At 40.2% G+C, this 27,608-nt stretch overlaps 1 protein-coding gene across 1 annotated transcript; it reads left to right on the top strand.

Annotated features, from left to right (window-relative positions):
* The first annotated feature begins 1,356 nt into the window (after positions 1-1,356).
* On the top strand, positions 1,357-24,888 carry LURAP1L (leucine rich adaptor protein 1 like). Its single transcript, XM_052778732.1, has 2 exons — positions 1,357-2,000; positions 24,132-24,888. The coding sequence occupies exons 1-2, from the start codon at positions 1,779-1,781 to the stop codon at positions 24,504-24,506; spliced, it is 597 nt and encodes a 198-aa protein (XP_052634692.1). The 5' UTR covers positions 1,357-1,778; the 3' UTR covers positions 24,507-24,888.
* Positions 24,889-27,608: the final 2,720 nt, after the last annotated feature.

Genomic DNA, 27,608 nt, shown 5'->3' with positions numbered 1-27,608 from the left:
CTCTAAAAAAAAATTAATCTTTCAGATCTTGTTTTTAAAAAGTCCCTTCAAAAAGGAAGTTTGACTACAGTTGAATCATGACCTTTTTTACAAGGTGCTTCTTGTATAACAAAGAACCCTCCTTTTACAGTTCAATATTGTAGCAACAGTAATATAACTTAAACTTTTACTTAACAAGATGTTCATAGTTCACATAGTAAGAACTTCAGCATGATCCTTGCTAATTTACAGAACGGCACAAATCAGTATTAATTTGAGGTTATATAGAAGCTGTTCCCCAAATATCCATAGATTAAAATAGAACTGTAGGACACATTTGGGGGTGGCGGCAGTAAGAAGGTTTCTGATTTTGAGTGTGTGGCTGCTTTTGGCTTTCGTTTCTGACATGAATATTGATGGGGTTTTTGTCATCTGAACTAAACAGTCCCAGCAAATATGAGAGACATAAATGTCTTTGCATATGTCTCAAGTAAAGGATTTCCAGATGGTCTGATGATATTGACGCAGTAAGGGTCCTGCCCTAAAATCAATGCACCTATAAGATTATCACATGTCTGTGGGATTTTTGCTTGACTGTATGAAACCCCTGCAAAGTTCTCTGATCAATAGCTTTCAGATTTTAAAACACTGATGAAATTATTTCACAGAGAACATCCAGTTTGCTGTAACCATATTTTATTTTCCCAAGTTCACCACACCATTTTTTGTGATTCTAGTTCCTATAAAGGACCTGGCACCCGAACTGAGTGGCTGACCTCAGTCTCTCAACCCCCCCCGAACATGTGCCAGCTGCAACGTCATGGATGGGGCCATCCATACCCCAAGTCTAATGCCTAAAAGGTTTGTCAGCACTGTGACAGGTGTATGCAACAACACCCCGGGCCAAGGAGCAACGGCACTTCCAGCACTGCTATCTGCGCGGCCAGCACGTGCCTCGCTATCAGAGTTACAGCAACTGGCTCAGCTAGCAAGCTTTGCTTTTTAAAGAGGAGGAAGAGGGTACAAAAATAATAAAAAGTAATGGGGGGGGGGGGGAATCAGCCTGCCTGCAATAAAACCTGTTTGACCAGTGGGAATAACATTCTACCCCTGTTAGAAAGTGATCTAGGGTCACAGGGCTCTGGAGCCTATTTTTCTTTTCCCTTTTTTCACTTTTTCTTTTCTCTTTTTCTCCCCTCTCCCCTCCTCTCCCTCTCCCTCTCCTCCTCCCCCCCCGCCCCGCGAAGGAACACGCTGCTCCCCAGCCCTGCCCGGCAGCTCCCGGGCGGGGGGCGCACTCCCCGCCGTGCGGGGGCGCCCCGCCGCCGCCGCCCTGCCGCGCCTCTTCTCCAGGCATTACGGTAGGAGGGCCGCGCCGCGCCTCTTCCACCTGCCAGCGGACTTTAAAGTTGCAGCCGGCCGAGACGCGCGATGACTCGGGTCCTGGTGCCCGGGGCGGGTGGCAGCTGCTGCTGGTGCGCATCGCATCGCGGTCCCGCCGCCGGAGCGAGGCCGGGGGTCGCCCCCCTTCGGCTTAGGGGGAGTTTTTCTCCGTCGCCCCCGCCTGCCTGCTTTTGTCTTTCCACCCGGTGGCAAAGGAGGGCCGGAGAAGGGCGCGGGGGGGGGCGGGGGGGCTGGTTCGCCCACGAAATCCCCATGTCTGCGGCGGGTCACCTGCGCGGCTGGGCCGCCGGCCCCGGCGCTGCCGCGGATTACCGCCCCTCCGCGCCTCTGCAGCGGCCGGACGGCCGCGGGTAGAGCCGGCGCCGCCGCCGCCGCGGGCTCCTCCGGGGCAAGCCATGGAGCCCGGCGCCCCGCCAGACCTCCGGGACGTCGAGCAAAAGCTGGGGCGCAAAGTGCCGGAGAGCCTGGCGCGGCCGTTGCGCGGGGAGGAGCTCCCGGGACGCCCCGCCGCCGGCGCGCCCGCCCGCGGCCCCGCCGCGGCCCCCGGCCCCCGTCGCCGCCGCGCCGCCGCCCTGGCCAGGCTAGAGACGAAGCTTCACCTCCTGAGGCAGGAGATGGTGAGTAGCCGGGCGCCGGCCGAGGAGCCCTGCGGCAGCGCTCGGGGCGTTTGCAGCCCTCCCGCACCGCCGCCTCCCTCCCGGCGGCACCGGCCCTCCGTGGGCAGCGCTGCCGGCAGGGTCGGAGCGGGACGGGGGCGGCTTTCCCCGCTGCCCTGCGAGCCGTCCGCGCCGCAGGCAGGTGGTGCTGCCCGCCCCCGGGAGCCGCCGCGGCCTGGCGTCCCTCCGGTCCGGCCACGCCGCGGGCCGGTGCCGCCGGGGCGGCGGCAGGGAGGCTGCAGCCTCGGCCGCTGCCCCGGTGAGGAGGAGGAGGAGGAGGCGGCGGCGGCGGCCGTTACGCTGAACGGCGTGGGGGGCGTGTAACGTGTGGGCTCTCTGTCTCGCAGAGCAGCCGCTCGCCGTTGGCTTCTCTTCCTCTGTCAGCTCGTTGAAAGTGCTGAAAGCTGGTGTATCAATAAACAAAATAATGCACGAATCTCTCTCTCTCTGTTGTAAGTGCATTTTCTGCATTACACCTGTTTCCTGCTGATGACTAACACCTAAAGAGACGCTGGATGTTTTCGGGCTGAAAATTGGCCTGGTGTTTGGTGACTCAATTTCTGGACATTGGTCTTCAGAGACTTACGTAGTTCCAAACAGACTGTGCTGAAGATGCACAGTAGTTCTTGAACAACTATTTATAATTTGGCTGAGAGGGGTTTTTTTGCCAGTCGTCTCTGGTGGGACTGTGCTGTATTTAGTTCAGAACTTCTAACTTGTTTACAGTCTTAATGCAGGTGCTTGTCCTACTTTGTATGTCACCATCTCAGTAAATTTATTTTTTGATGATGCCGTAAAGCTGGCTTCACTTTTTTAAGGCAAACCAAAAAAACGCCCTTTGCAAGCAAGTGAGCAAGCAACTAGTGAACGCTCAGCAGATATGACTCTGACAATGCAGAGTACTTCGGATGTGTAAGCATAGTTGGCTTCCATTTTTATTAGGGTGTAATTGTTATGTGAGGTCCCAAAAGACTCTTTTGGGTAGCAGTTCTTTCCATAGCTCTTGCCACTAAGCTTATTTGAAAACAATATGGAATTTGATCTTGTTGGGATGAGTATTTTGCTGGCAACGTGTTGAGATGACTTTATGCAACTATCTTGGAACTCAGCCGTTCTCAGCAAACAAAGCAATCTCATCCTATGTGAACAAGTATAATGCCATGCCATCAGTCCCTGTGCAACCTTACATATATATATATATGCAAAAGGGGGGGGGGGGGGTTAAGAGTTTGTAAAGAATAAGCTTGCTAGGGGAAAATGGAAATCAAGAATGGATATTCTGAGAGTTAATAGCCAAGATGATGATCTTAATCTTGAGAGGTAATTTAGAAATTACACTTGTTCTTGTATGGCTTCATGTGATTTAAGAGATCCTCACAAGTCAAACTATCAAGGTATTTTAGTGTAATGACCACTGTGAATTTCAGTTTTAACACTAAGTTCTGCACTGTCAGCATATCTCATGTTTATTTTTCAATTTTAAGCTTGCACAAGGGTTGTAGAGTGACCTGCAGGTAGCTTATAATATAAAACTGTTAGGGATGTTGGACTGCAAAAGAAACAAATAAGGTAGCCAGAGTTCTTGGGATGACTGTCTAGACGTGTCATGACAGTTAGGCCTATTAAGGGGGGTAGGAGGGGGAGAGTGACTTGCCCTCATTACCTTTTCCTTTCAAGTTGGTCTCTTCACCTACTTTACACTTGCAAGTTTCATGTCACAATCTACAGTTTGTCTCTTCTTCCTCCTGCCACCCAGTTTCCCTCTTTTTCTTCCCCACCCTCAGCATGAACGTGTTTTAGTCCCAACATCCTTGACCTCTCCTGTTCTTTGTCAGTTCAATGACTGACCAACTGACTTTCGCATCTGAACTCATTGCTCATGCTAAGTAAGGGGAGTTCTGTTACGTACCTCTTCTCATTTGACTTCTAGTCTGTTTATGCCCATTAAACCACGAATATAACTATTTGTAAAAGGTGAAGTATTGGTACTCTGTCTATATCTTTTTCATGCTCTCAGCTGTCTTCTGTAATCCAGAGTATGAAAGTGAACCATCTTCCTGGGGTTTTCCTCTACTTTCTTTAGCAACTTAAGGATTTTCCTCTATCCTTAAGGTTTCTTCAGGTTCTTAATCTGTCACTTTCCCCTCTGCAATTTTCTTTGTGATGTTTTACAGATCTGATAAATTTAAGAACAATAACAGGTAAAAATCGCACTGTTTCTATATTTGTTTCTCTTTTTTAATGCACATCATTCCTAAAATGAAGCCAAAACTTCTATCTAGCTTCTTATTTCACACCTCTTTGTAACATTCTTTGGCTTCGTTGCAAGGCCTAAGAAGCCTTGAGCATGTAGAAAAGTAGTTTATAGCTGCTGCAGTAATAAACAGATGCAAAAAATGGAAAAGATTAGAAGTTTAGAAAACCAAGTGTCATCCATCAAGCTATCTTTTTCTAGTTGTGCTGTGATGGCAGCTTCTGCAGCCCACTCACTGAACTTTGGACAGACACATCTGTGCTTTTTTTGCTTGCTTTCTTCAGACTTGAGACAAACTTTTTGTAAGCATTTACAAAACAAGTTATTCAGGCTCTTCTTTTCTAGTAACGTATAAAAAGCTTGACACTGGTTACTGTGGTGACATCTTGATCTTTGATGCTGAGCAGTACTGTCTCATCTTCTTGTATTCTTGTTTCTGTAAATGAAGATATTTTGGACAGATGTAGCTATTTTCAGTTTGGTTGTTGTTTTTCTTTTTAAACTTGGCTTTATATAAATTGTGCAATTATGCAGCTCAACCTCTGTCCTTTCCCACAGCTATTGTTTGTCACAATTACTGTGCCTGTGCTGACAAATTTCAACTAAATATGACAAACAAAGCAATTTTATAGATACTGCCTTCATATGTTTTGACTTAATATTGTGTTTAAATCATGCTGATCCCAAAGCTCTTGACTGTGCTAAGGATGCATTTTACTGTTAAGTACATTTTCGTCTCGCTTTCCAGTTCATAGCTACTATAAAATACCTCTGTGTTCCCCTGACATCCTATTGTTTGTCCCCTGATGGTAAAGAACAAGAGAAGCATACCTGAACCTGTTTGTAATGCTTGGGCATAGACACCAAACCTTAGCTCAGGCAGCTTATAATCCTTCCAGTGACCAGAGTAAATTCAAACGTACAGAGTGGAAGCAGATGGAAGTTTTCATTCATTTAAAACTGGAGGGCCATCTCCTTTCCTGTCAATGCACACTTTGTCCTTCCGAAGAAGTTGATCTTCTGTTCTTCCATCCATTTTATATATGAGAAGCTAGTACTTATCTTGCTTCAGAACAAAGTAGCAATATCTGATGGACTAGATAGTTCTGAGGAAGAGAGAGATGGTGGAAGCTTTGAGAACTCTCTGTCATCGAGTTGCCATGTCCTTGGGCTGAAGAGCATGAATAAAATGGTGGAAGTGATTACTTCTCCCGTGTCATCTACTGCAGGGGAATGTTAAGAGATAAGCATATTCTCGTGTCAATATTTGACTTGGAAATGCTGGGTTTGACTGTGAGTTAAAAGCACCTGGCAGATGGGTGCTGTGTGTGTCTGGCAACTGTACATCTGCTGGCTAAAGGCCTTGAGGCTTGCTTCTTGCTTGTTCAGATCCTTTTGCTGTTTGTAGTGTGTGGTTCTTTTCCCCTCAAGCCTGGTTTTGCTGGTGGTCACTGGAATCACACACAAAGCACCACGAAGTATCTTTCTTGAAATATGGACCTGCTTGGCCAGACCTCCTTCCCGTTCTTTACCTTCTTTTTTCCCCACCAAGACCATGTTGGAGACTGTGTTGGATCCTGAAAACCTCTGAGGCATAAAGCCATGAAGTAACAGGAGAAGCAAGACGTAATTGCCAGTGTGGGTCAAAACGCTGTGCTCTGGTCACTCTAGGATGTGATGAGTACTTCCTAGTAGCCAATGGGCCCTTGATTCAGCATGAAATTTGTCACAGTGTTAATGTTAAACCCTTTCCTCCTGTGGTGTTTTAGGTGGAATCTTCCATTGGGGGATTAATAATAACCCTTTATAGCTGCAGCCCTGTTTCTGGTGTGTCCTGCTCCTGAGGTCACCATTCAATACATATGACTTCAGCAGCTACACACTGCAATAAATAATCAGTGAGGTTCGTTCTGCAGCCTGAAGTGATACTGCTTCAAAGCCTTATTTCTCCTTCATAAGTTCTCAGGAGATTTTCTTAACACCTGAATAAAAAGAGTGTGGGGGTTTTTTCTTTTAATTAAAAAATTTCCCAGATCAACTCTTTATTGCCTCTTTGAAAGCTAAAAAAGTTAAACAGAATATAGTCTGCATTACATGCAATAAAAAAATTAGCATGCTTTGCATAAAAATATTTCAGGCAGAAAAGGTAAACTGTGTCTTGCAAGTGAGGGGTAAATGGCAGTGCTCGTACTTTTAGATGAAATTCCTTCCAGTGAACGCTGTTGAGGATCAGATATTGTTAATGAGTCTGAAGGCCAAACTGGGTAGTCTGACTGCAGCAGTTTTTAGGGTGAAGAGATAAAGAAATGGAAACAATCCTATTGCCAAGAAGCGGAATGTGTCAGATGTAGGCTAAAGCTATTTGAGATAGAGGCATATTCCTATGCTTTCTCATTAGTTGAGTTTTCTACCCCTTTGCTCTCCTAGTTCTATTTTAGTTATAACTATTTTTAAAAGGCTAATTAACATGGGGCCCTGACAAAATGAAGCAGAAGTGAAAGAACTTTTTACTGACTGGAATTAGGGCAAATATGACCATTACAATGCCAGTCCTTCTCTTATTATTTTGGGGGTTTTTTAACATATCCTTAGCCTGTAAATGAAGGTGCAGGTTGGAGGGGTGAGCTGCTGTAACTCTCTTCTACCAGCTCTTAAGAGTTTTAACAACTTCAGATTTGCTTAGATTTACTAGATCCACAGTTGTGGGGGGTCTGCCTTTATTAGTTTCTTTAAAGGACCTTTTTTAAAAAGTCAACAACTATGACTTGAAACATGGCTTTAACACATGCTGTACGTACAGGCTGCTACATTCTCTGTTTTGTATGATAACATCAGTTGACTTAATTGAAGCCAAGATCTGGTGCAGTATGTCTAGTCAGCAGTGCAAAGCTGTGTATCAGATGCTGTTTTTCTATTAGATTAATTGGAATTTTTGCTTAAAAACTTGATTGAAGATAAAATCTTAAATATAAAATTACTAGTGGCTAAGCCTCAAGTCTGTGTAGGAGGGTTTGATTAACCTTGGTTTCTTACTGAGAAGTTGTTCAGTGAATCCCTAAAGTGAGGCTCTTAGAAGTAGAAAGAAGGCATACAGAAATAGAAATTAACTTACTTCCCCAAGTCCTCCTGAAGTTCACTGAAAGAGCTGGTCATCTTGGTTCTTGCTAATGAGTTCTCTCCTTTATATCCTGCAATTTGCATGATGTGGAGGAGTTTGTAATTTTTACATATAATGCAGTTTGGGCAGTGATATCATGATGCTCAGCTTAAAAGGGATTTGTAGATTGATCCTTAGGGAAAATGATCAAATCTAGCGAGAAAAAATTGCAACCTAATTATAGTACCAGAACTTTGCCAAGTTTTCCATCTTTTCAGGCCATCTTTGGAAGGATGAGGTGAGCAAGGATATTTAAATTAATGCATATTTAAACACATCTTTTGACTGGTAAATCTCACCCAGTGCCTGGCAAAAGGATTTGAATTGTAGAACATCTCCACGTTGCACTCAGTCAGTGCTTATGGCCATTCTCATTCAGCTATAGCAGCCGCTGAAGGGTTTAAGTACCCAGGAAGTACAGATGAATATGTGTCTCTGAAACACTGCTGATACCTTACCTAGGAGCATCAGTGTGAAACTCTTCAGTACAAATGCTTCTGTCTCATATATGGATCATCACAGCAGTGTCAGGGATACTTCACTCAAGACTTCCAGTTAGACTGCCTGTGTACAGTGAGACTTTGCCAGCCCTTATTTGAAAGAATATTTATTATAATTTCATGGTGTTTCTTTCCTGATTACTCTGCTTCAAGGGGAGAAGCAGCATTTTGGCTTAGAAGTTGCTTTTTAAAGTCTGATTGCTGACAATTTGTAATGAAAAGACATGAAGACTAAACCCCTTCTGCATGGAGCTCTACAGTTTAAGTGACTTATAATAGCTTTTAGCAATTAGATTACAAACTTTCTGATGAAATCAGCAGAACAGCATGATTTTCATAGAATAGCCTGGGATGGAAGGGACCCCAGAAGATCATCTGGTTCAACCTTTCATGGGAAAGGGAGCCTGAATGAGATTATTGAGCACCCTGTCCAATCGCATCTTGAAAACCTCCAGTGATGGGGACGTCACCACATCCGTGGGGAGGTTGTTCCAGGGGTTGATTGTCCTCACTGTAAAAAAGTTATTTCTTCTATCAAGATGAAACCTATCCTGGTACAACTTACCTGTTGCCTCTTGTCTTCTTCACATGGCTCCTCATGCAGGGAGAGCCTCCGTCCTCTTTGTAGCAGCCTTTTAAGTACTGGAATACTGTGATGAGGTTCCCCCTGAGATTTCTCTTCTCCAGGGAGAAAAGACCAAACTCCTTCAGCCTTTCCTCATAAGGCAGGTTCTCCAGCCTTTTGATCATCATAATTTTGTGTGGATACTTTGTTTTTTGTGGATATTTATGGCTAACAACAATTAAAAACTACCTTTTGTGTGTGAGCAGGAAAAACTTGAAATGCACAATACCAAATACTTAGATTGAGCAGAGGTGGTGGCCAACAAGTGCATTTCTGCTCTTTGATGCTTTTATTTTTCCAACAGTAAATAGTTAAAGAAAAAGAATACATTTTCAATTCATTTTTTAAAGGTTACAAGGTCCTTTGTTCTCTGCCTTCAAGCTCAAAACCTAGTTTATTTCCTGTGGACATGTTTATTTCCTGTGTGTTTAATTTCTGTCCATGTTCTGGAAGAGAGGCTGGATACTGAAATCTGGAGCAAATGAGGATGAAGTTGTAGGAGTAAAAAGACAGAGGATCTGAGCTGTTGAAAAACAATTGGAATTTAATTAGGGTGCAGTTTCTCTCTTGGATTTTCACCTGCATTTACAACAATGGAAGTTGGGCTCCTTTCATGCAAGCAGTTCCAAAAGATGGTTCTCAGATTACTGGTGTAGAGATTAAGAGCTCTGAACAGAAAATTATGGATAATCTCATAATAAAAGGGGAACATTTTGTTACAAAGGCAGACTTGTAGACTTTGTTTTCCAGCCCTCACTCTCTTAAGTGGGCCTGCTAGTTATAAGCATTTACCTGTGGTGGATTACTTTTTGCCTCCCTGCCAGTTCTCTGTGTTGAATTTTGGCTTCGGCCACCCACTTATCCTTACTGGTGTGAAATGGGAGCTGGTATCTAGTAGGGCAACTGGAGCCTGAGATGGCATCAGTGTATCATTTAGTTTCTTAATTTGAGAAGTCTGTAACTATTTGGAGAGCAATGCTAAGGCCACCTCAGATCAGAGCATCTGTCCCCTACACAGTCTGTGAACTTCTGTACAGATATTTTTAAATTCTTATTGAAACACAGGTAAGAGGCGGTGCTTGAAACTTTAGCAGTTTTTGTGAATGCAAACCTTCTGTACTGGAGATATATGGGAAAGTGATGACGTTACAAGCTGTGATGACTCAGAAGCAGCTTGACCAAATGCTGCTCTAAAATAACTGCAACAAAAATGGCTTTTTGCAGGCTTTTCAGAAAGCTATTACATTATTTACAATGCTGAAGAAACTGTTAATTGCAGCTGTTTAAAGCAACTAAAGAAGGAGGCAGGAGAAACTTGAATTTGGACTGAAGTGTGAGGGTGTCCATCAACACAGCAGTTCTGAAGAGCAAGATTTCCCAGTTTTGGCCGATTAGTTTACTGAATGCTTGGGGCAGTGGTGGTGGGGGAACAAACTAAACACTGTAAGACTTTCATATGTCTGGTTTTCTTGTTAGGAAGGTCTGGATGTATTTTGGTCACTTAAGCTGTTCTGTTTTGCTGTCCTGTGGCCTTGTACATTCTGTAGTTGTTTTCAAGCACAGTTTTGAAATACCATCTTTGTCATTGGATAACTTCAGTTAATGCCAAAAGGGAATCACAGTAGTAAGAATTTTAAACCTGTGAATCTTGATCTTTTCAGACACTTAGGAAAAACATTAACTTTTTTGTTGCAGATGGGAAAAGTTGTTCAAGGACCAGAGAAGGATTGGAGAGAGAACTGAATAGGATTGATTGCTACAGAGTTTGAGGAAGAGGTTGAAATATTTGTTGTGAAATATATAGCTGCAATGAAAGCCAAGGAAGAGAATAATAATTAAAGTAATGAAGTTTCTTTGATGTAGAAGGCAAAACATTCCTGCACATCTGTACTTTGTAGTTAAGGATATGACTGTGAGGGGCTCTTCCTTTATCAGGTGAATGGCTACAAACCAGATCTGGCTGGGAAACCTTCTGTGCTTGCACTCACCGTAGTAATGCTGATTATGAATTGGTAAGCCTTGCCCCAAGGGTAAGCTGCTTTCTGAACTTGATTTTAGTCTGTAACCTGATGCACAGAGCCATGTGAGTATACAAATGGCCTTAGTATCCCTAGACCCACCTATGCTCTTATTTTGAGTCTATAGCAAGCTGTAGCTCTGCTAAGAGTAAAACCTAGAATGACAGAGACAATATTTTTCTGTGTCCGTTGAAACAGTTGCACTGTAATCCACATGGTATTGCTATTTGTTTTCCTGTAGTAGATAGGTGTCTGGCTAGAATACTTAATTCAGTAGTTGTCGAATTCACAGCTATGTAGTGGCTTCTGTCAAATTAAAACACTACTAAGGATTGTGCCTGCAACATGTCTAGACTGTTTTGTAAAGTAACCAGTATTGGAGGATGTGGTTTGGAGAAAGATTTTAACTATACTTATTGAAGTAATCTTCCTTCTTTTTCACAGCTTTCAACATGCTTTCTCTTTGTTGTCAGTCATTTACAGCTTAGGTGTCAATGGATGTCTTTCCATGTTTGTCTCTAGTGAGAGCTGGGTTGTGTCCAAAGTGAGTGGGCCCAGTAGCTACATCCTGAGGTGTTCTCATCAATGAGTTCTGCAAAGCTGTTCAGCTACGTGCCTGAGCAGTTCGCAAGCTTCAAGAGATGCTTGACTGTGTTGGGGAAGTATTCATGATAACCAACTGGAAGGAACCCTAGTCTGGAGGGTGACCAAAATAAGTGACCAAAATACATCCAGAGGGTCTGTAAGCCACCTTGCATTACAGCTTTGAAAGGTATAAACAGCACAGCTCATTTTTTTTTAAATCTAGAAGCATATTCGGATGGTCAGTGATTTCAGAAATATCCTGTGATGTGTTCCAGCGGCAAGTCCCTCTGGCTGCCTACCTGCAGATGAGCATGTGAAATAAAATGTGCCTGAGGATTTCCCCCTCAAAGTTGCTCCAAAGGAGGTTTCCCTCCTTCCATAACAGGAGATGAGAGGACGCTAGAGAGTATATATGCCAGGTGTTAAAGTTAACTGCTCTGTTTTGTCAGAATATGCAACCTCTCCCAGAGCTTCCATAAACATGGAGAAGAGCAATACTGGCATAGCTATGCAACCCTGCTGTCAGCCATCTCATCCTTCTCCTTCTTCCCCACCAACCTGGCATTTCTTAATAAGTAGTTTTGTCAAGGGATGGTATGGCACATTTTTTAATTAACAGGAAACGAACTAGCTAAGCTGCTAGGAGAAGTTATCTGAAGATTTTGTTTGCTGTGCTGTAAAATAAACTTGCAAGACTGTATGGCCCTGCTGGGTGCAGTGCCAGGTGAAGTGAAAACATTTAGTGCCTGTAAAGCAATGTTAAATTGCTATTTAACTACTGGGAGTTTCAGATTTTATAAATACTTTACTGGCTTATTTTGTAATTTTGTGCACTGTTGTTAGATACCAGCTGCATTCATGACTAAAATGCTTCCAGAAGGAGAGCCATTTTACTGCATTGCTGCTTTGGCCATGAAACCTACCTCTCTCTAGATGCAGAAGGAAGCATACATACAAGAATTATAATGTAAGAAATGTGTTGAGTGTTTCCAAGCTCCCACATTTTTACCCCAAGGTAGAATCAAAGTTAGAACAGCTCTGTTGCTTTGCATTTTTCTGAGTGTTAATTTTTTCTGTCTTCCTACAGAATTTCCACTGGTTTAAAGAAATGTTCTATCTGAAAATGGTTGTACTTCTTTTTGTAACTCACATATGTGCTTATGAGACATAGCAAACATTGGACACGACTCTCTTAATACTGAGTGTTTGCTGAAAAGATTTTTTAATTTACAAAGCTTCAGATTCTGACCTTGACCCTTCCAATAATTATAAATGACTAGGAAAAACAGTCCTGAGAGCAAGGAGGAAACTGTGAAGCATTTCTGTGTAGGCAGAAATAGGATCTGCATTGGTTTGCCACCTCTTCAGAAAACCAGTGAAGTCAGTATCTAGCGTCCTTCCTGGGATGAGGCTAACAGGTAAGTTTGGAAGGGTGCCTGGGGAAAGCCTGTCCAGCCACATCGCAAGCCTGAATTTGGTCTCTTAAGTTTGGCTGCTAATACAGACCGTTTTCTCTGATGGGCAAAGCCAAATGATGTGTGTTTAGAACAAAGTACTTGATGATGAAACAGTAGCAATGTAGTGGTTTTGTGTCGTTTGGTACTGAAGAATCCTTTCCATGGGCAGGAAGGTTTTCTGACTAACAGAATTTGGATGGATCTGTGCAAAAACATGACAACTTCGAGATGTCGTTCAAGGAGTCATTGTAAACCCTGACTTTAGACTATTGTTCTAGTCTTCTCAAAACTATACAGTTATGAGAGGAGCGAACATGAAGCCAGAGGAGTATATTTTAGAGGACTTCTGATCTGTGACTGCAAGTGCATTGTGGATTCACAGGGCCACTTCAACCACTGTAACCATTAATGGGCTATCTGTATGTTGTGCAAGAATTGTGCCGTACACTGAAATACTTTAGTCTCAAGTAGTGGCCTGTGGTGGGTTCCTAGTATTACAGGATTTGTGGGAGAAAACTGCAAATCCTGCAAAAGTAGAGGAGAAAGCCTTTTTGCAAGAGCAGAGCAGCACTACTAGCATGCCAAAGCAACAGTAATTTTCTTCAAATGCCCATGGAATTTACATACTCCTTCATTAGCACCTAGCACTAGTTGCTATGACTGGAGCAATGGAGTGGAGGCACAGTTGCTTTTTTCCCCGTAGGCAGATGAGGTAGCTCAGTGACCATCAATTCATAGAGCTGGTTATGCATTCACCAGTGCAGAGCAGCAGTCCTCCCATTTCAGAGGAAAAAGAAATGGAGCCCAAACAACAATATGATGTTTAAGCTTTTGTCATTTCTCTCCTTAATTTCTATTAATTTATACTCTGTTGAAGTTAAATGACAAAATTACTTCAGAAGAGCCCTAACCAGCCCTTTTCAAATACAGCTGTACTTGTCTAGTCCAACTCTGTTGTGTCCCAGATTTCCTTGCCTAGTTCTCCCACTTCCGAGGTCACTCTTGATTATTGGCAAAGCCATATTTGTCTTTTCCTAGCCATCTGGTGCAAGTCTTGCACCTTATTTCTGCTCCCCAGCTAGCTTAATAGCTAGTATTCCCTCAGTAGAAGAAGAAATGGGAAATACAACCAATGACTGTGATTCCTTCCCTCTCTATTCATACCTCTGGTAACTGCATTGATAGTTATGATTAATATTCTTTGCTGAACTAGGATCAAGCCACACTGCCTCAGTAGTCTGCTATGTAGAAATCCTGGCTAAGAGCAGGTTTAGATATAAAAAGAGCAATATGACATCAGCTACAGTGGTGTAAGAGAAGCTGAGGTTGGCACCACATGGTGTGGATGATGGTTATTGGTCAGACACAGGATCAAATAATATGGAAAGACTGGTGCCTAGAGTGACTGTTTTTGCCCTAAAGTTTACAGTTAATGACTGATTACTGCTGCTTCCTTCTCACGAGATGTCCTTGGCTAAAAGCATAGGATTTCTGTTTATTTAATATATGCTTTCACTTTATTACCTGGATAATCATGCCTTGTGACTTCCAGAACAGATTACTGCAGTGTGTTCTGTAGGAGCCAAAGGGGCTTTTGGCTTTTTGAGCCAAAAGGGCTCAAAAGCTGCAGCTAGGACAGCCTGCAGCAGCCTGCTTGGCTAGTTGTGTTGGCCATATTCAGTGTTTCAGTTTGCTAAAAATGGTTCTAGCTTCCTGTTTGATTCTACCTTTTTAACCCGGAGATCCCAGATACAGGTCGGCTGCTAGCTGTTTGATACCTTCTTAGTGGGTGAGAAAAAACTAAAGTAGTTAACTATTTATAGATATCTGGAAGTTTGGAAGGGTATTTTTGGTTGAAAGACTCAAAATAGGCAACTTTGTTTCATTTTATCTGAAAGATCTCAAATTTGCTAGTACATTCAGATGGACACAAAGCCTGTACATGAACTGTATTTTAGCAGGATGGTGATTACACTGATGGCGAGATTTGGATGAAGTTTTTCATTTAAAAGAAAAAATAAGGCTGAATCTGAAAGACACACAACTTCAAATAGTGAACAGATTGAACTCCAGGAAAAAAAACCCAAACCTTATTTGATACGGTGTTGACTCATTTTTATTCAATAAGTTTGAAAAGATTTAGCACTGAAACATGATGTTCATAACTTTTTCATAGGAGAAAAAAAACAGTGATTTGCATATTACTTTCTAAATCTCTTAAAGCAGTTCTAAGAGGACATGTGATCACTTATAATTACAACGCTATCTTAAAGTTCCTTTTTATTCTTATTCAGATAAACCTTCAGTAAATAGGATGGAAGTTTGCCGTTAGTAAAGATTTGGTTGTTAGATTAACAGTATGCTTTTAAAAGGACCTACCCCATCTCCAGGGCCAGAGAATTATTACTAATGGAATCCCATTTTGAATTCTGGGGACATTCAGACAAAGGTTTGAGGGTTTTTTAATCTTACGTGTCTCTGCAGTGGTGTTGTGAAAGCAGACTTGAATTTCAAGAAAGTTCAGATTCGTCTCCAGTAGTAATATTGTTGTGTCTCAGTTCTGACTTAATGAAACAAGTTGGGGGGGGGGGCGTCCTGATTTTTTTTTTTTTTCTTTTCAAAATAATAGTGAGGAACACTGTTGTCTCCGTAAAAGCAACATTTTCAAACTTTGGATATACCTGTAAGCAAAACCCATGATCTTCTTTCACTTTTAGTTCTATGCTTTCGAGCATACTTACACAGGCCAGTATTAAAACTAATTAATTTTAAAGGGATAAGCAGGTCTGGAGTGCTCATTAACCGAATGTAATTCAGAAATGAACAGATATTTTGCGTGTTCTTTGCACTGTATTTTTAAGAGCATGTTTTGGTCAAGACAAGCATAAATAAGGCAGAGAGTAAAATGCAATGGAAAAAAAATCTAGATATTCTATTGAGCCCCAGTGCTGTCTCATGTTTGTGCAGAAGACACATGGAGTCCTGTGTTATGGCTGGTGTCCAGAAGATGTTATAATGATGCTGTGATCGTCCATCTGCTGTAACACTTTCTGACAGCCACAGCTGATTGTTACTGCTGCATATTGACCTGAATGTTTGCAGTGGTATTATCTTGTCTGTCAACATATGTGGGTCCATAGTATGGATTTTTCTGGACATTTTCACCTCTGTCATAGTAGATACATTTCTAAGGTCAGATGCTGCTTTTATGACAGCAGTATGGGATATTTGGAAATATTTAGTAAAAACTTCTCGTAGCATTAGAAGCTTTTTGCTTTTCTGAAACCCCTACAATTCCTCACTGCTCCCTTTCATGTTCATTCAACTAAGCTTTAAAATAATCAGGACCTTCCTTTTATATTCATTCATCCTTCTGACGCTGGATGTTTCTCTCTGAATTCTGTGGTGCTTCCATATTTAAAGAGCTGGTTTAGCATTTATTTTATTTGAGCAGGAGGTGATGAAATAGGCACTTAACTAACTAACCTTTATTTTTTTCCCTGCTACTTGCTCTGTGATGTATAGCATGTTTCTCTCTGATAATCATCGTCATAGCTACTTTGTAGGTATTTAAATTTTCTTCTTTTTCACAGTAAAATAAAAAGATGGCCAAAAACCTAAAACAAACAAACAAACAAAGATTCTCCCTCTGAGAATTTTGTGTTACGCTTAAGCATACAAGATGCCTCAAATAGTATCATGTTAAAAAAAGGAATAAAAATTGTACCCTACTGAGTGAATGATTCATCCAAATAATTGAGATTTTATTAGGTATTAAAGCAAATGGCAGGCTGCCTACAGATACTCCACAGAAAAGGATCATGCGCATTTCAGGGAGGTGGAAAAAGGCCTTGAGATCCACTTTTTTATTATAGAGATAATGTAATTAAACTATTGCACAACTTGGTGGTATGTTTTTTCCCATCAAGTCTAAAGGGGATCAATTAGTATGTATAAAATTAACATATTAAAATAGGGCATTGTAAAAGAAATGTAAATCACCAATACTGTAATTTCCTATACCAGATGATAACAATACTAGCGCAATATATTTGCAAGAAATGTCCTTGAAACCTCTTCACTAAATTATTTGCACTCATTGCTTACTGAGCTAACTCGCTCCCTCGTGAAGTTGCTCTACCTCCTGATTGTGCTGGTGGTGGCTCAGATCTGACCTGCCCACTTCCTTGCTTTAGCTAATGGGTGTTTGGAAAGCTCTGCTTACAGAAGGAGAATCCTCTTCTGGCTGAGGTCGAATCACAGTCTCTCTTTCTCCTTCCTAGTTAAAAAACACTGTTCACAAAGCTATGTTATGTTGCTGCCAAATCTTACAGAAGGACCTGTGGAAATATTTATTGTAAGCATTTAGTGCAGGATTGCCCTGAACTGGAGCAGGTTGAAACAAGATCATGACTAGGCTAGAGCTTATTTTTAAACTAGCAAGGTTGAGAGCACAGACAGAAACTGAAGACTGACTGACTGCTCACTTTCTGAACAGCTAGGACTTCAGTGGTTGTAATGAATGCTGCCTGAAAATCTATGATGAGGATTTTAACAATTTTTGAGTCTTCAAGAGAGACAAGAGTATAAATAATCTCTTTTGCAAAAGAAGGCAAAAATTAAGCAATCATGACTGTTCTGTAACCTGCCACAATGTTTTTACTGTGACTCATTATGGAAGTACAGCTGAGAACGGTCAGCGTAACTTGCTCAATTGGCAGAAATAAAGTAGATCAGCAAACTGCAACTCCAAATCAATGATGGGTTACGTAAATTTAGCTTTTGTATACGTAGCTTTTGTATGTGCTCCCTCATTGTCTGAAGATTACCACAAGCCTAAAAAACATGAGGAAAGAAATGGGAAAATGTTCCAGCGATACATTATAACACAAGTCCATGCTGAAAGAAATCAGATGCCCAAAAAGCTGTTGATCTACATATGTCACTGTTGACTGAAATTTAATTTACGGAAATCAGTGTGAGGTAAATCATAGTCAGACACACACGACATAATGATGAACACTGGCGCACCTACCTTGACTCACTGACAGTCTCATCGCTGCAAGACTTCGGTCACCACCTCCATTGTTTATGCATATGAAGAAATTGATGAAATGAGAGAGTTCACATACAATGTCAGGTTGATTGGGTTAGCTTGAATTATTGTAGTGCCTGAATCCAAGCTAGTTAACTTTGTGGCAGAGTGGATGTGGAGCATTCCCACAAGCAGTTACAGTTCCAGCTGTGGGTAGATGATCCCTTCCAGCTAAGAATAGTAAACGTGGTTCTTACACTCTGTCACATAAAAGCTCGCTGGCTTTTTGACTGGTGATGCTGGAGTTTGCATTCAAATTCAGAAGTCAGTCTAGGCATTCTGCTTTTTCATCTTGATGCTGAAATACCATTGCCCAAAGTGGCTTAATTCTATGAAGCAACCAATACAAACATCCTGACTCAGTGGGACAATTTTGAAGTAGGCAAGAGGCTTAAAGTCATGCACATGCATATGTACTAACTAAAGTAAGATGGAGCTCATGCACAGCCTGTTAATCATCCTATGTGTTTAAGGAGCAGACATTTGTCCCCTGTCTGTCATTTGTGGTTTTATTTTAAACATGTTAAATGGAAAAAAAGCATTTCTTTCACTCACTCGTGTTTAGAAGCTATTGTAATACCATTCTGAGCTTGCTAACCTTCAGGTGGCATGCTTCATGCTTTATGGTGGTTGCTTAATAAACAAAGCCTGTGTGTGTGACCACGCTCATCCCTGTTGTAAACTTGACTCCAAATAAATGATGCTTGCATTTGCATATTATGAATTTTGGACTTTGAATAGGTTGCGTATGGTCTTTTTTGCTTGTTATGTATTTTCTCTCACAGAATTGGTTAATGAGGGTTTACCGATGAGTTTTACATCCTTTTATATCTGCTTACTAAATTTGTATCTTCACAAGACTCAATAATTCAACATTGCCAGCAAATGTTTATTTTATTTTTCACACTCTAACCTTTCTCCTCGGGAATTAATTTTCTTAGTTACTTTAAAAGTTGTCACTCAATGTTTGTAATAGCAAAAGTAACACCAGGAGAAAGTGGAATAAGGTTAGCTTTTGTGAATCAAGAGACTTCTCAAAATTCAAGACATTGTTATTTGGACATTGATTGTTAGGTTTTGTTTTGTTTTGTTTTGTTACATCTCAGATGAATTAATGGAATTCATTATTCCATGGAAAACTGAGGTAATCTGCCTTTAAAAAAATAAAGGGGAGGTGCATAGCTGGGTAACCATGAAGCTGTTTATCCTGAATGACACAGGAAATAGAGGAAATTGAATGGGAAAGTGGAAAGCTGTCTCTGACACACCCTAGAAAAATGAAAACAGCAGTAGCGTTAATACTCCGAAACCGTGGTGGTCACACACACCTGTTTGGCATGGAAAGATTCTACTGTTTTGAAATTCTGTTTGTAAAATGGGCAATAGAGACAGGTATGGCAGTGTTTAACAACAGATGGGATTGGCTGCAGTGCCCATTTCATTCATCTAAACTTTTCACGTACTAACTCTCTTCTGCAAGACTGCTCACATGCTGAACCGCTGAGTGGCTTTCAGTGGGGTACCGTATTTTGCTACTGTTTCCGTCCAGCTTCCATTTATTGTGGAATATCAGTCCAAAATTATACTGCTTTCGAAACACAGATTGCATAGTAGCCAACCCTAGATCAGTGTTTGAGTCCTGCTTGAGATCCTGTGCAGAGCAGAGCTTCTGAGCTGAGTGACTTAAATAGCTCCCTGAATCCATTAGCTTCTACGTTTAAGATTTTGTGTCTTGTGCTCTGGCTAAAAGATTTGTCTTGAAGGAAATATTTTGTTATTCAGGCTAACTCATTTCTTTTCCTTTTAGTAGTGGGCTCTTTACAGCACACAACATAAAGGTGTTGAGGAAAAAATGAAACTAATATCTTTTAAATAAACTTAGGAGTATCTTTTCCTCAGACCACGGTTTATGGTTACCATTAATATCCCTGCAGACTTCCTGTAGTTAAAAGAAGCTGCAGCAGCAGCATGTGACACCAGGAATCTAAAAGTAAACTACAGAAAGGAACTCGAGTTGCAGCCAGCTTTGACAGATTAAAAGGATATATTGAACAGAATTTTTAGCTTTGTCATTTTTGGAGGGAAAGGAGACCCACTGTGTTTGGAGCCAACTGGAAGCTATGTCTGCAGAACATGAAGCAGGAGAACACAAGTCTGAATGCAAGTGCAACTTTGATCCAAAAGCAAGGTGATCAGGTTAGGGACAGCACTATTTTGGGTGACTGCCAGGAAGCAATAATTGTCTTTGTTAACAGCCCTGGTCATTAAGAGTTTTATTCTAAAACCAATAACCTAGTCAAGTCATTTTTTAAAAACACTTTATATATAAAAATAAGATGAATATTTGTATATATCTGTGTATACATATATGTACACAGATGACCATATGTTTGCATATATACAAATTCTGTTGAATAAATTATGACAATATTGCACATGTTATTATGGAAGACCATAAGCAAGGCTAGTTGTTTAAGGAAGAAGTATCTTGTTAGAACAACCGGTATGAGAGGAAGGGAGGCACAGACAGGGGCTTAGGCCAGTTATCCGTTCCAGACTGAAGATCTGGTTGTGTCTGAATGCTAATCTGTTCTGTCCACCTATGCTACCAGACTGCATTACTTGAAAGATGCTGTCACTTTAATTTCACTGTTTTCTCTTGCCATGACTAGCTGTTTGTTAAACATTTAAGATCCTTCCTGGGGGTCTGCACTATTGTGATTATACAAACTAAGCAAAAAGATACAAAAGCCTGTAACCCGAATTTCTTTTCTGCTCTTTTGACACAATTCGTTTCCTCTGAACACCACAAGTTTGTGGTGAGGACTGATACATACTCACACACACCTTCCCTACGGTAGTGCTGTGCTCTACCTTTAACTCAAAGAGCAGCTGTAGAACCTGTTCTGAAATACCTGTATTAGCTATGCACCTGTTACTGTGCATAACAAATGGAGCCGTCAAACATGATGAGATTTTATTGTGTTTAGTCCCTTTAGTTGAACCATCTTGGAACTGACTTGTTTACTCCAACAGTTACATGGCTTGCAGTTACATAAGTGAGTACGAACTAATGTGATTGTGTCCAGGCTAAAGCAGATAAGAAGCAAGAAATGCCATAGTGACATTTTTGTGTTATCAAGCAGATGATGAAGTAAACCATATTAAAGAAAGATGACACTTGGTTGACTACTTTTTAATCTTTGCTTTAGGAAGAGCACACTCTTAATATGGGAGACTTGGGACAATATGGTAGCTTGGAGGAGGAGGGCTCAAGTATGCAGGAATGCAAAGAATTACTCCCAGTAAGGCTGTTCCACAGAAATGCTGAAGCTGTGGGTGCATTTAGAGCAAAAAATTATTTCCTGTGAACTGAATCTGAAATATATGAGATGTCTACTTTATCTAAAAGGGGCTGTTTTATTAGAGGTGTATTGGTTCTAGCTCTGTTAAACATTTCCTTAATCAGCGTTTTGGGAAATTTGCTGTCTCCAGGCTTGCTTATATTCAGCAAGTTGCTGAAGTTTGTAGTTGCATTTGAGAAGTTGGGTAATTTAGTGCTTTCATGACAACCTAGTTGCTGAGCAAATGGTTTATAGTGATTTATGGGTAGGAGTAGAGGAACTGGCTTGAGCAGGAGGGCTACGAAATGGTCAATCTGTTTTCAGAACCTCACATCTGAAACAATGATAGATGGGCAGTATTGTTAAAACTGTGAATGTTAAAGCTATTTTGCACAGTAGTGGGTTAGCTATGTTAAATCCTGTGATATTGGATTGAGGATAATTTAGAATTCATTGTGGGGACTGGGGAAGGATTCTGGGAATACATATGAGAGTTACATACACAATCTGTTACTAGCAAAGCTTGAAATATCTTTGTGTTGGATAACTAAGCACCCACCAGCTGCTCACTCACTTCCCTCTCCCCCACCAGTGGGACGGGGGAGAGAACTGGAAGAAAAAAAGTGAGAAAAACTCATGGGTTGTAATAAAGACAGTTTAATAAGTAAAGGAAAGAAAGAAAAAAAACAAGTGATGCAAGGTCAGTCACTCACCATCTCCCACCAGTAGACCGATGCCCAGCCAGTCTGCAAGCAATGGCTACATTGGAAAGGCCAAACCCACATGTTTTATTGCTGAGCACATTATATGGCAGGGAATATCCCTTCGGTCAGGTCTGGTCAACTGTCCCAGCTCTGTCCTCTCCAAACATCCTTCCCAGGCCCAGCCTACTCACTGAGGGTGCAAAGTGAAAAACAGAAAAGGCCTTCATGCTGTGCAATCACTGTTTGGCAACAGCTGAAACACTGGTATGCTATCAGCACTGTTTTAGTCACAGGTATAGAACACAGCATCATACTGGCTGCTGTGAAGCACTCTCACCAGAGCCAGTACAATCTTCTGCAGTATCTTAACAGAATAAAAATACTTTAAAATAACTTTTTGAACAACTGTACCGGGTCAGTGTAATTTAGGATGTTGAGAAGTTGGCATCTAAGTATGGAAAGAACCATGTCCAGACTGTACTCTTGGCAAAACAAACAGTCTTTGCTTCCTGAGAATACTGATTCCATTCCAGTCCATTGTGGGTGAACAATACAGGTGCTATATTTCTGTATAATGATTGTGGACTTGGAGAATAGCATAAAATATCTATTGTCTTGCATAACAGATCTTACTTGTTTTCTTCCTTATTTCTCAATTGAGTGAAGACATTCAAATTTTCAATATACTGTATAGTCTTTTTTGAGTTAATAACCTGAAAGTTAAGATGTTAGTCCCTTGTGGAAGAAAACCATGTAGTATATGTGTATATATCAGACATTACAGCACACACATTTCTGTAGAGAAATACACTCAAATTATATACAAGGGAAAGTATTTTCCAAATGCATGTATTAAAGCAGTGACATATCTGCATGTAGTATGCTTGATTAGTACAATTAAAGGATGTAAGAACATGTGATAAAATATGACACAAATTACCTGCTAGACATGGTATCCCTATGAGTTAATCGGAAATGACTGGCATGTTTTTTCCAGTGGTTTTAAGCATGCATGCCCTGTGTTGGCACTATGGCAAAAGTTCATCTAGGTGGAGGTCTTACTGTGGAAGTGATGAGACTGAAGTGTGTCTGTTGTGATGTCAAACATTTGGTGGTGCTGAGGTGCTGTTGGAAAAAGCTAGATAGTTGATTAGGTCACAAACTAGCATTATTTTCTTGCAGTATGAATGGAAGTAGCTTTTGCCTCTCCACACTTGATGTTATGGTCAAACCTGGAATCATCTTCAGTTTTTCAGATTGCCTTTTCAGTATTTTTACTTGTTTCATGTGGTGAATAGACGGTCACATAGATTTTTTTTGCCAACACTTGTGGTGTCTCAGATTAAAAGAAAGGAGCAACAAATCAACACATAAGACCCTTAGGCCTCACCTTTATGTGTTATCTCATTGTGGAAATTTGAGTAAAACAGTGGCTTGTAAAGTTAATTTGTTATGGAAAACCTGAAGTCCATTAACGTAAATATATCTGTGAAATGCAGCACTGTAATATTCCAGTGCTTTACCATTAACACTTCCGTGTGTATGCATCAACCACCATAACTAAGTTTGAAAGTAGGACTTTGTGCTTAATGTGTATTATTTATTTAGATATTTTTGCAAATTGTTGTTCTTTATGTTAATCTATAATAAGTTGTTGACTGTGAACTCATTACCTTCATCTAACATGGGTTTAAATAACTTGAAATTTACAGTTTCAGTAAGTTCAATATTTCAACTCTTAGACATTTATACAGTAGCTTGCAACATAAACTCAGGTGTAGTGTGAATAAAAGTTAAAAGTACACAAGCCTTTTTCCAAATGATGCGTATCTGAAAATTTTAGGTTACCCAGGGAGCCATAATAAAGATAATTTGGGATGAATGCTTAGCTGCCTGCATCTGCTAAGTAGCTCACAGTAATTGTAAATGGAAATGGGTTTGCACCGAACCGGCTACTAGGAAGACAATTAACTCTATCCCAGCTGAAACCAGGACAGTCTTGCTTCTCTGAATAATGAAAAGCTATCCCCAGAAGTTGTCACAGCAGCTGTGTTTCTCATCTAAATAGCATTGTATTAGTGTGTGTACAAATCTTATCATTGACTAGTGTTCCTGTTAATGGACTGCTTATGTAGTAGCCTGATCAGGTTCCCACTTGAGCTTCATTGAAAGTATTAGTATAGCAATACTTCTACTTTTTTTTTTTTAACTAATTATTTAAATACATTTGTCCTAGATGTGAAAGGTGGATTTTTTCTGTGTTTTTTTTAACTGATTCATTGCTTCCAGCCTGCTATTTAGAGTTTGATTTTGAAGAAAATGAGTAATTTTTTTAATCACTTTTGCCTTGTAGGTTAATCTCCGAGCCACTGATGTGAAGCTTATGCGCCAGCTACTCATCATCAATGAAAGTATTGAATCAATCAAGTGGATGATTGAAGAGAAGGGCATTGCCAGCAGAGGTAGCAGTTTGAGTGGCAGCCTGTGCAGCCTGCTGGAAAGTCAGGAGACATCCCTCCACGGCAGCTGTAACAGTTTACAAGACTGTAGTGATGGACTGGATGGAATATCAGTGGGGAGTTATTTGGACACCTTAGTGGATGATGTCCCTGGTCACCAGACCCCTTCAGATGTGGACCAGTTCAGTGATTCTTCTATTATGGAGGACTCACAGCCTCTTCATAAGCATCCCAAAATTGATTCTGATGAGTACTACTGTTTTGGTTAATAAAAAACAAGTTCCAGTAGGACGCAAATGCACTTGTACTTACTCTTTTTCTTTGATGCTATTTTATTTCATGTGCAAAACCCCCAAACTTCTCTTTGAAGGAAAACATAATATGATACTTTGATTCCATTTCATAACTTTTCTGTTGCTTCTAACACATTTTTTCCTTGGTCATTGGGCTTTCCTTCTCCTGACATTTTCTTCTTCTTAATTTATTGTTGCAATTTTTCTTTTTATGTTTTAATTTTTTACAATGCTGTATTTACAGGTCTTTAAAAGTGGTGAAGAGTTTCCTAAGAGCTTTATGTTTAAAATGAGACATCAGGGAGTGGGAGCAACAATTTTGTATTTGTTGGCAATAAAATATCTTCTGATAAATACAGGTTGTGGTAAATTTTCTTGACTACCAAGTTTGGCCTTTCCAAAGACACTGTTCTTATTAAGCCTTAAATTTGAATCTTGAAAATACCTTTATAAAATATTTTTCCTTTTGTAAGAAATGATATTTGGTTCTGTTAAACTGTCTTCACTTGGAATATAAAATATCCTGAACTTTTCTGTGTGGGGTTTCTTTCTTCTTGAATGTTCTCATCCTTCTTGTCTAATTATGATTTTAAATTCTGGGCTTCACTGCTGTCTTGCAGTGATGCATTCCAATACTGGAATCTCTGCATAAGAGTATATTACATTTTTGTGTTTCATACCTTTCATTTTCATTGAACCTACTGTTTTATAGGCACAGTCTGTATCTGTAAAAAAATGAAAGAAGCATCCCACATTAAAAATATCAAATTCTAATAGTTTGGATACTAAGCCAAAATTCCTCAGCAGAGTTATTTTAAAAATGTAATTTAAAGTCTTGACAATTTTTACCTTGAAATTTTGAGGGATTTAGAGGGCATTGGTGAAATATTTTACAGGAGACAACTTGCTAGAAGGTACGGCCTGTTTTGCTTTTGTATGCACACCCTCATTTTTACAAGTTTACTTTGTCTTTACCAAATTTTATTACTAAGAGGAAGAGTTGTCCCTCTGTCTTTTCGTTTCCTGTTTTACAGATAAGAGTTTGCTTTAAGCTTTTTGTGCCTACTGGTACTGTTGAGAGCTACGGCTAGTCATTCCTATTGGAAGCATCTGAGAAGAAAAAAAGGGACAAACTGCTATCTGGAAAGTCTCTGGCTTTGAGAGTCCTCTGGCCCATGCTTTCATGCGGAACATTAGGAGGCAGATTTTTCTTTTAATTGCTTCAGAATCATAAAGAAACAAGATTTTATCCTTTTACAGTAAAGAAAAAATAAGAATAAAAGAAATAGAATTGAGCTGAACAGTTTAACAGACTAATAATGAATGTGTATTTCCAGCTTACAGGTAATGAAAGAGATGTCTATACTTACATATCATTTAAAAGTATCCTGTCTTGCCATGTCTGTATTCCTACTGCCAGTAAAGCATGAAATTCCCTCACTGAAGAAACTAATGTTTGCCAAGTATAATACAGGCTCCCTATTTAAAATATATTTTACACATTCTGAAGGAATAAAGCTAGTATATGCAGCAGTCAACATATGTTGATTTGGTTCATTTTGAGATGAAGTAGTAGTCCAATAATATTCTGCTCTTCCAAGCCATGTTTCCATGGATCTGTCTTGTCCAGGCTTGATCAACATCAAATGTGGAGAAAAGGTAAAAACTCAAGAAACTGAAAGTGGCAATTTGTGCTTTGTGGTTAGCTCCTAATGGATGTAATCATCTCAGTACAGTAGATGTCTGCGTCCCTCAAAATTAAACCCAAGATATGTATATTTTGCTTCAGACATCATGATTTATTCAAACAGAATGAGAGTGAAGAAATGTGTGGTTACCAAGATTGAGGTTTCTCAGTTCAGCTTCTGAGATCAACCAGGGTATTGCAGATAGCTTGTAGGAAATGAGAAGCAAGCCCTCAAATGACAATGCTGTGCTGACTTAACTTTTTTAGTTTTTTTAATTCCTTCCCCAGCTTATGACTGCTAGACATAGTTTGAAAAAAAAAGTTTGAAGAAAAAGTCTTGAAAAAATTATTTTTCAGTGGACCATTAAATAGAACATCAACTGTGGATACAAAATAGGTTTTATTACTTGACTTTAAATTATTTGAATCTAGGGAATAAAACTAACTCCCTGGTGTAAAACTGTGACTCTCTTGAAAGTTTTCCTCTCTTTATTGCTTGGTGTGGAAGCTAAACATCAGGTTGTATACTCCCTCTAATGTAATGAATATGCAATATATGCAGCCTTCTCCAACTGAGATCTTGGGCAGTAGGCCAAGATGCACATAAAATTTTTCTGCTATGAAGGAAATTCAAAAATATTCTTAACATACCTCCTTAAGTATCCCCTAGAGTTATGCTGAAATTACTTTGAGGAAAATAGAGGCTGTAGCTGTCACCCACCCACTCACAGCTGTAATACTGAATAAAGAGTAATTACATCAGTGATAGATTTATCTTATTATGATTAAAAAGTTCATTTAAATGGGAATCAAAGCTGGCAGAAAAAAAGCCTACTACTAGAAGTGGTGAAATAAAAACTATATGTGACTAGAAGCTGTTATTCCTGTATGTCTCTTGACTAGAAGTGGAGAAAGAGTACAAATGATGAAATAGAGATGCCAGGAGACTATTAGAACGAAACAAGAATTTCCAGGTGTTGTGTTTCTCATATCCAGGAGCACAAACACCTTGGGTTTTAGTTTTGAAGCATAAAAACTTCAGAGATTTAGATTTGACTTAGATTCCTTAACTGCATTAGTAGGACTTCATAGCCAAAAGATAATAATTTACTCTGACTTCGTGCTTAAAACAGACCATGAAATTTGATTATATACTAAAATGAATCCAGTAACTTACAATTGAACTGCAACTTCACTATTTAGACAATGGAAAATGTTCAATGCTCCTTAAAAAATATTCCCATTGGGTAATTAATTTTGTTTTTAAACAGTTTACATATTCCTTCCAGCTTCCTCTTGACTTGGTCAACCTTGATCTTGCAAAATCTTTGCCCGGTAAAAAGGAATCTGGATGCCCTCTTTAGCATTTTGCAAAGCTGGGTTCTTTTTCC

This window comes from Harpia harpyja, chromosome Z (assembly GCF_026419915.1).
Source record: "Harpia harpyja isolate bHarHar1 chromosome Z, bHarHar1 primary haplotype, whole genome shotgun sequence".
NCBI classification, from domain to species: domain Eukaryota; kingdom Metazoa; phylum Chordata; class Aves; order Accipitriformes; family Accipitridae; genus Harpia; species Harpia harpyja.
The sequence above is the reverse complement of the archived record's forward strand: the minus strand, read 5'-3'. Positions and strand labels throughout refer to the sequence as shown.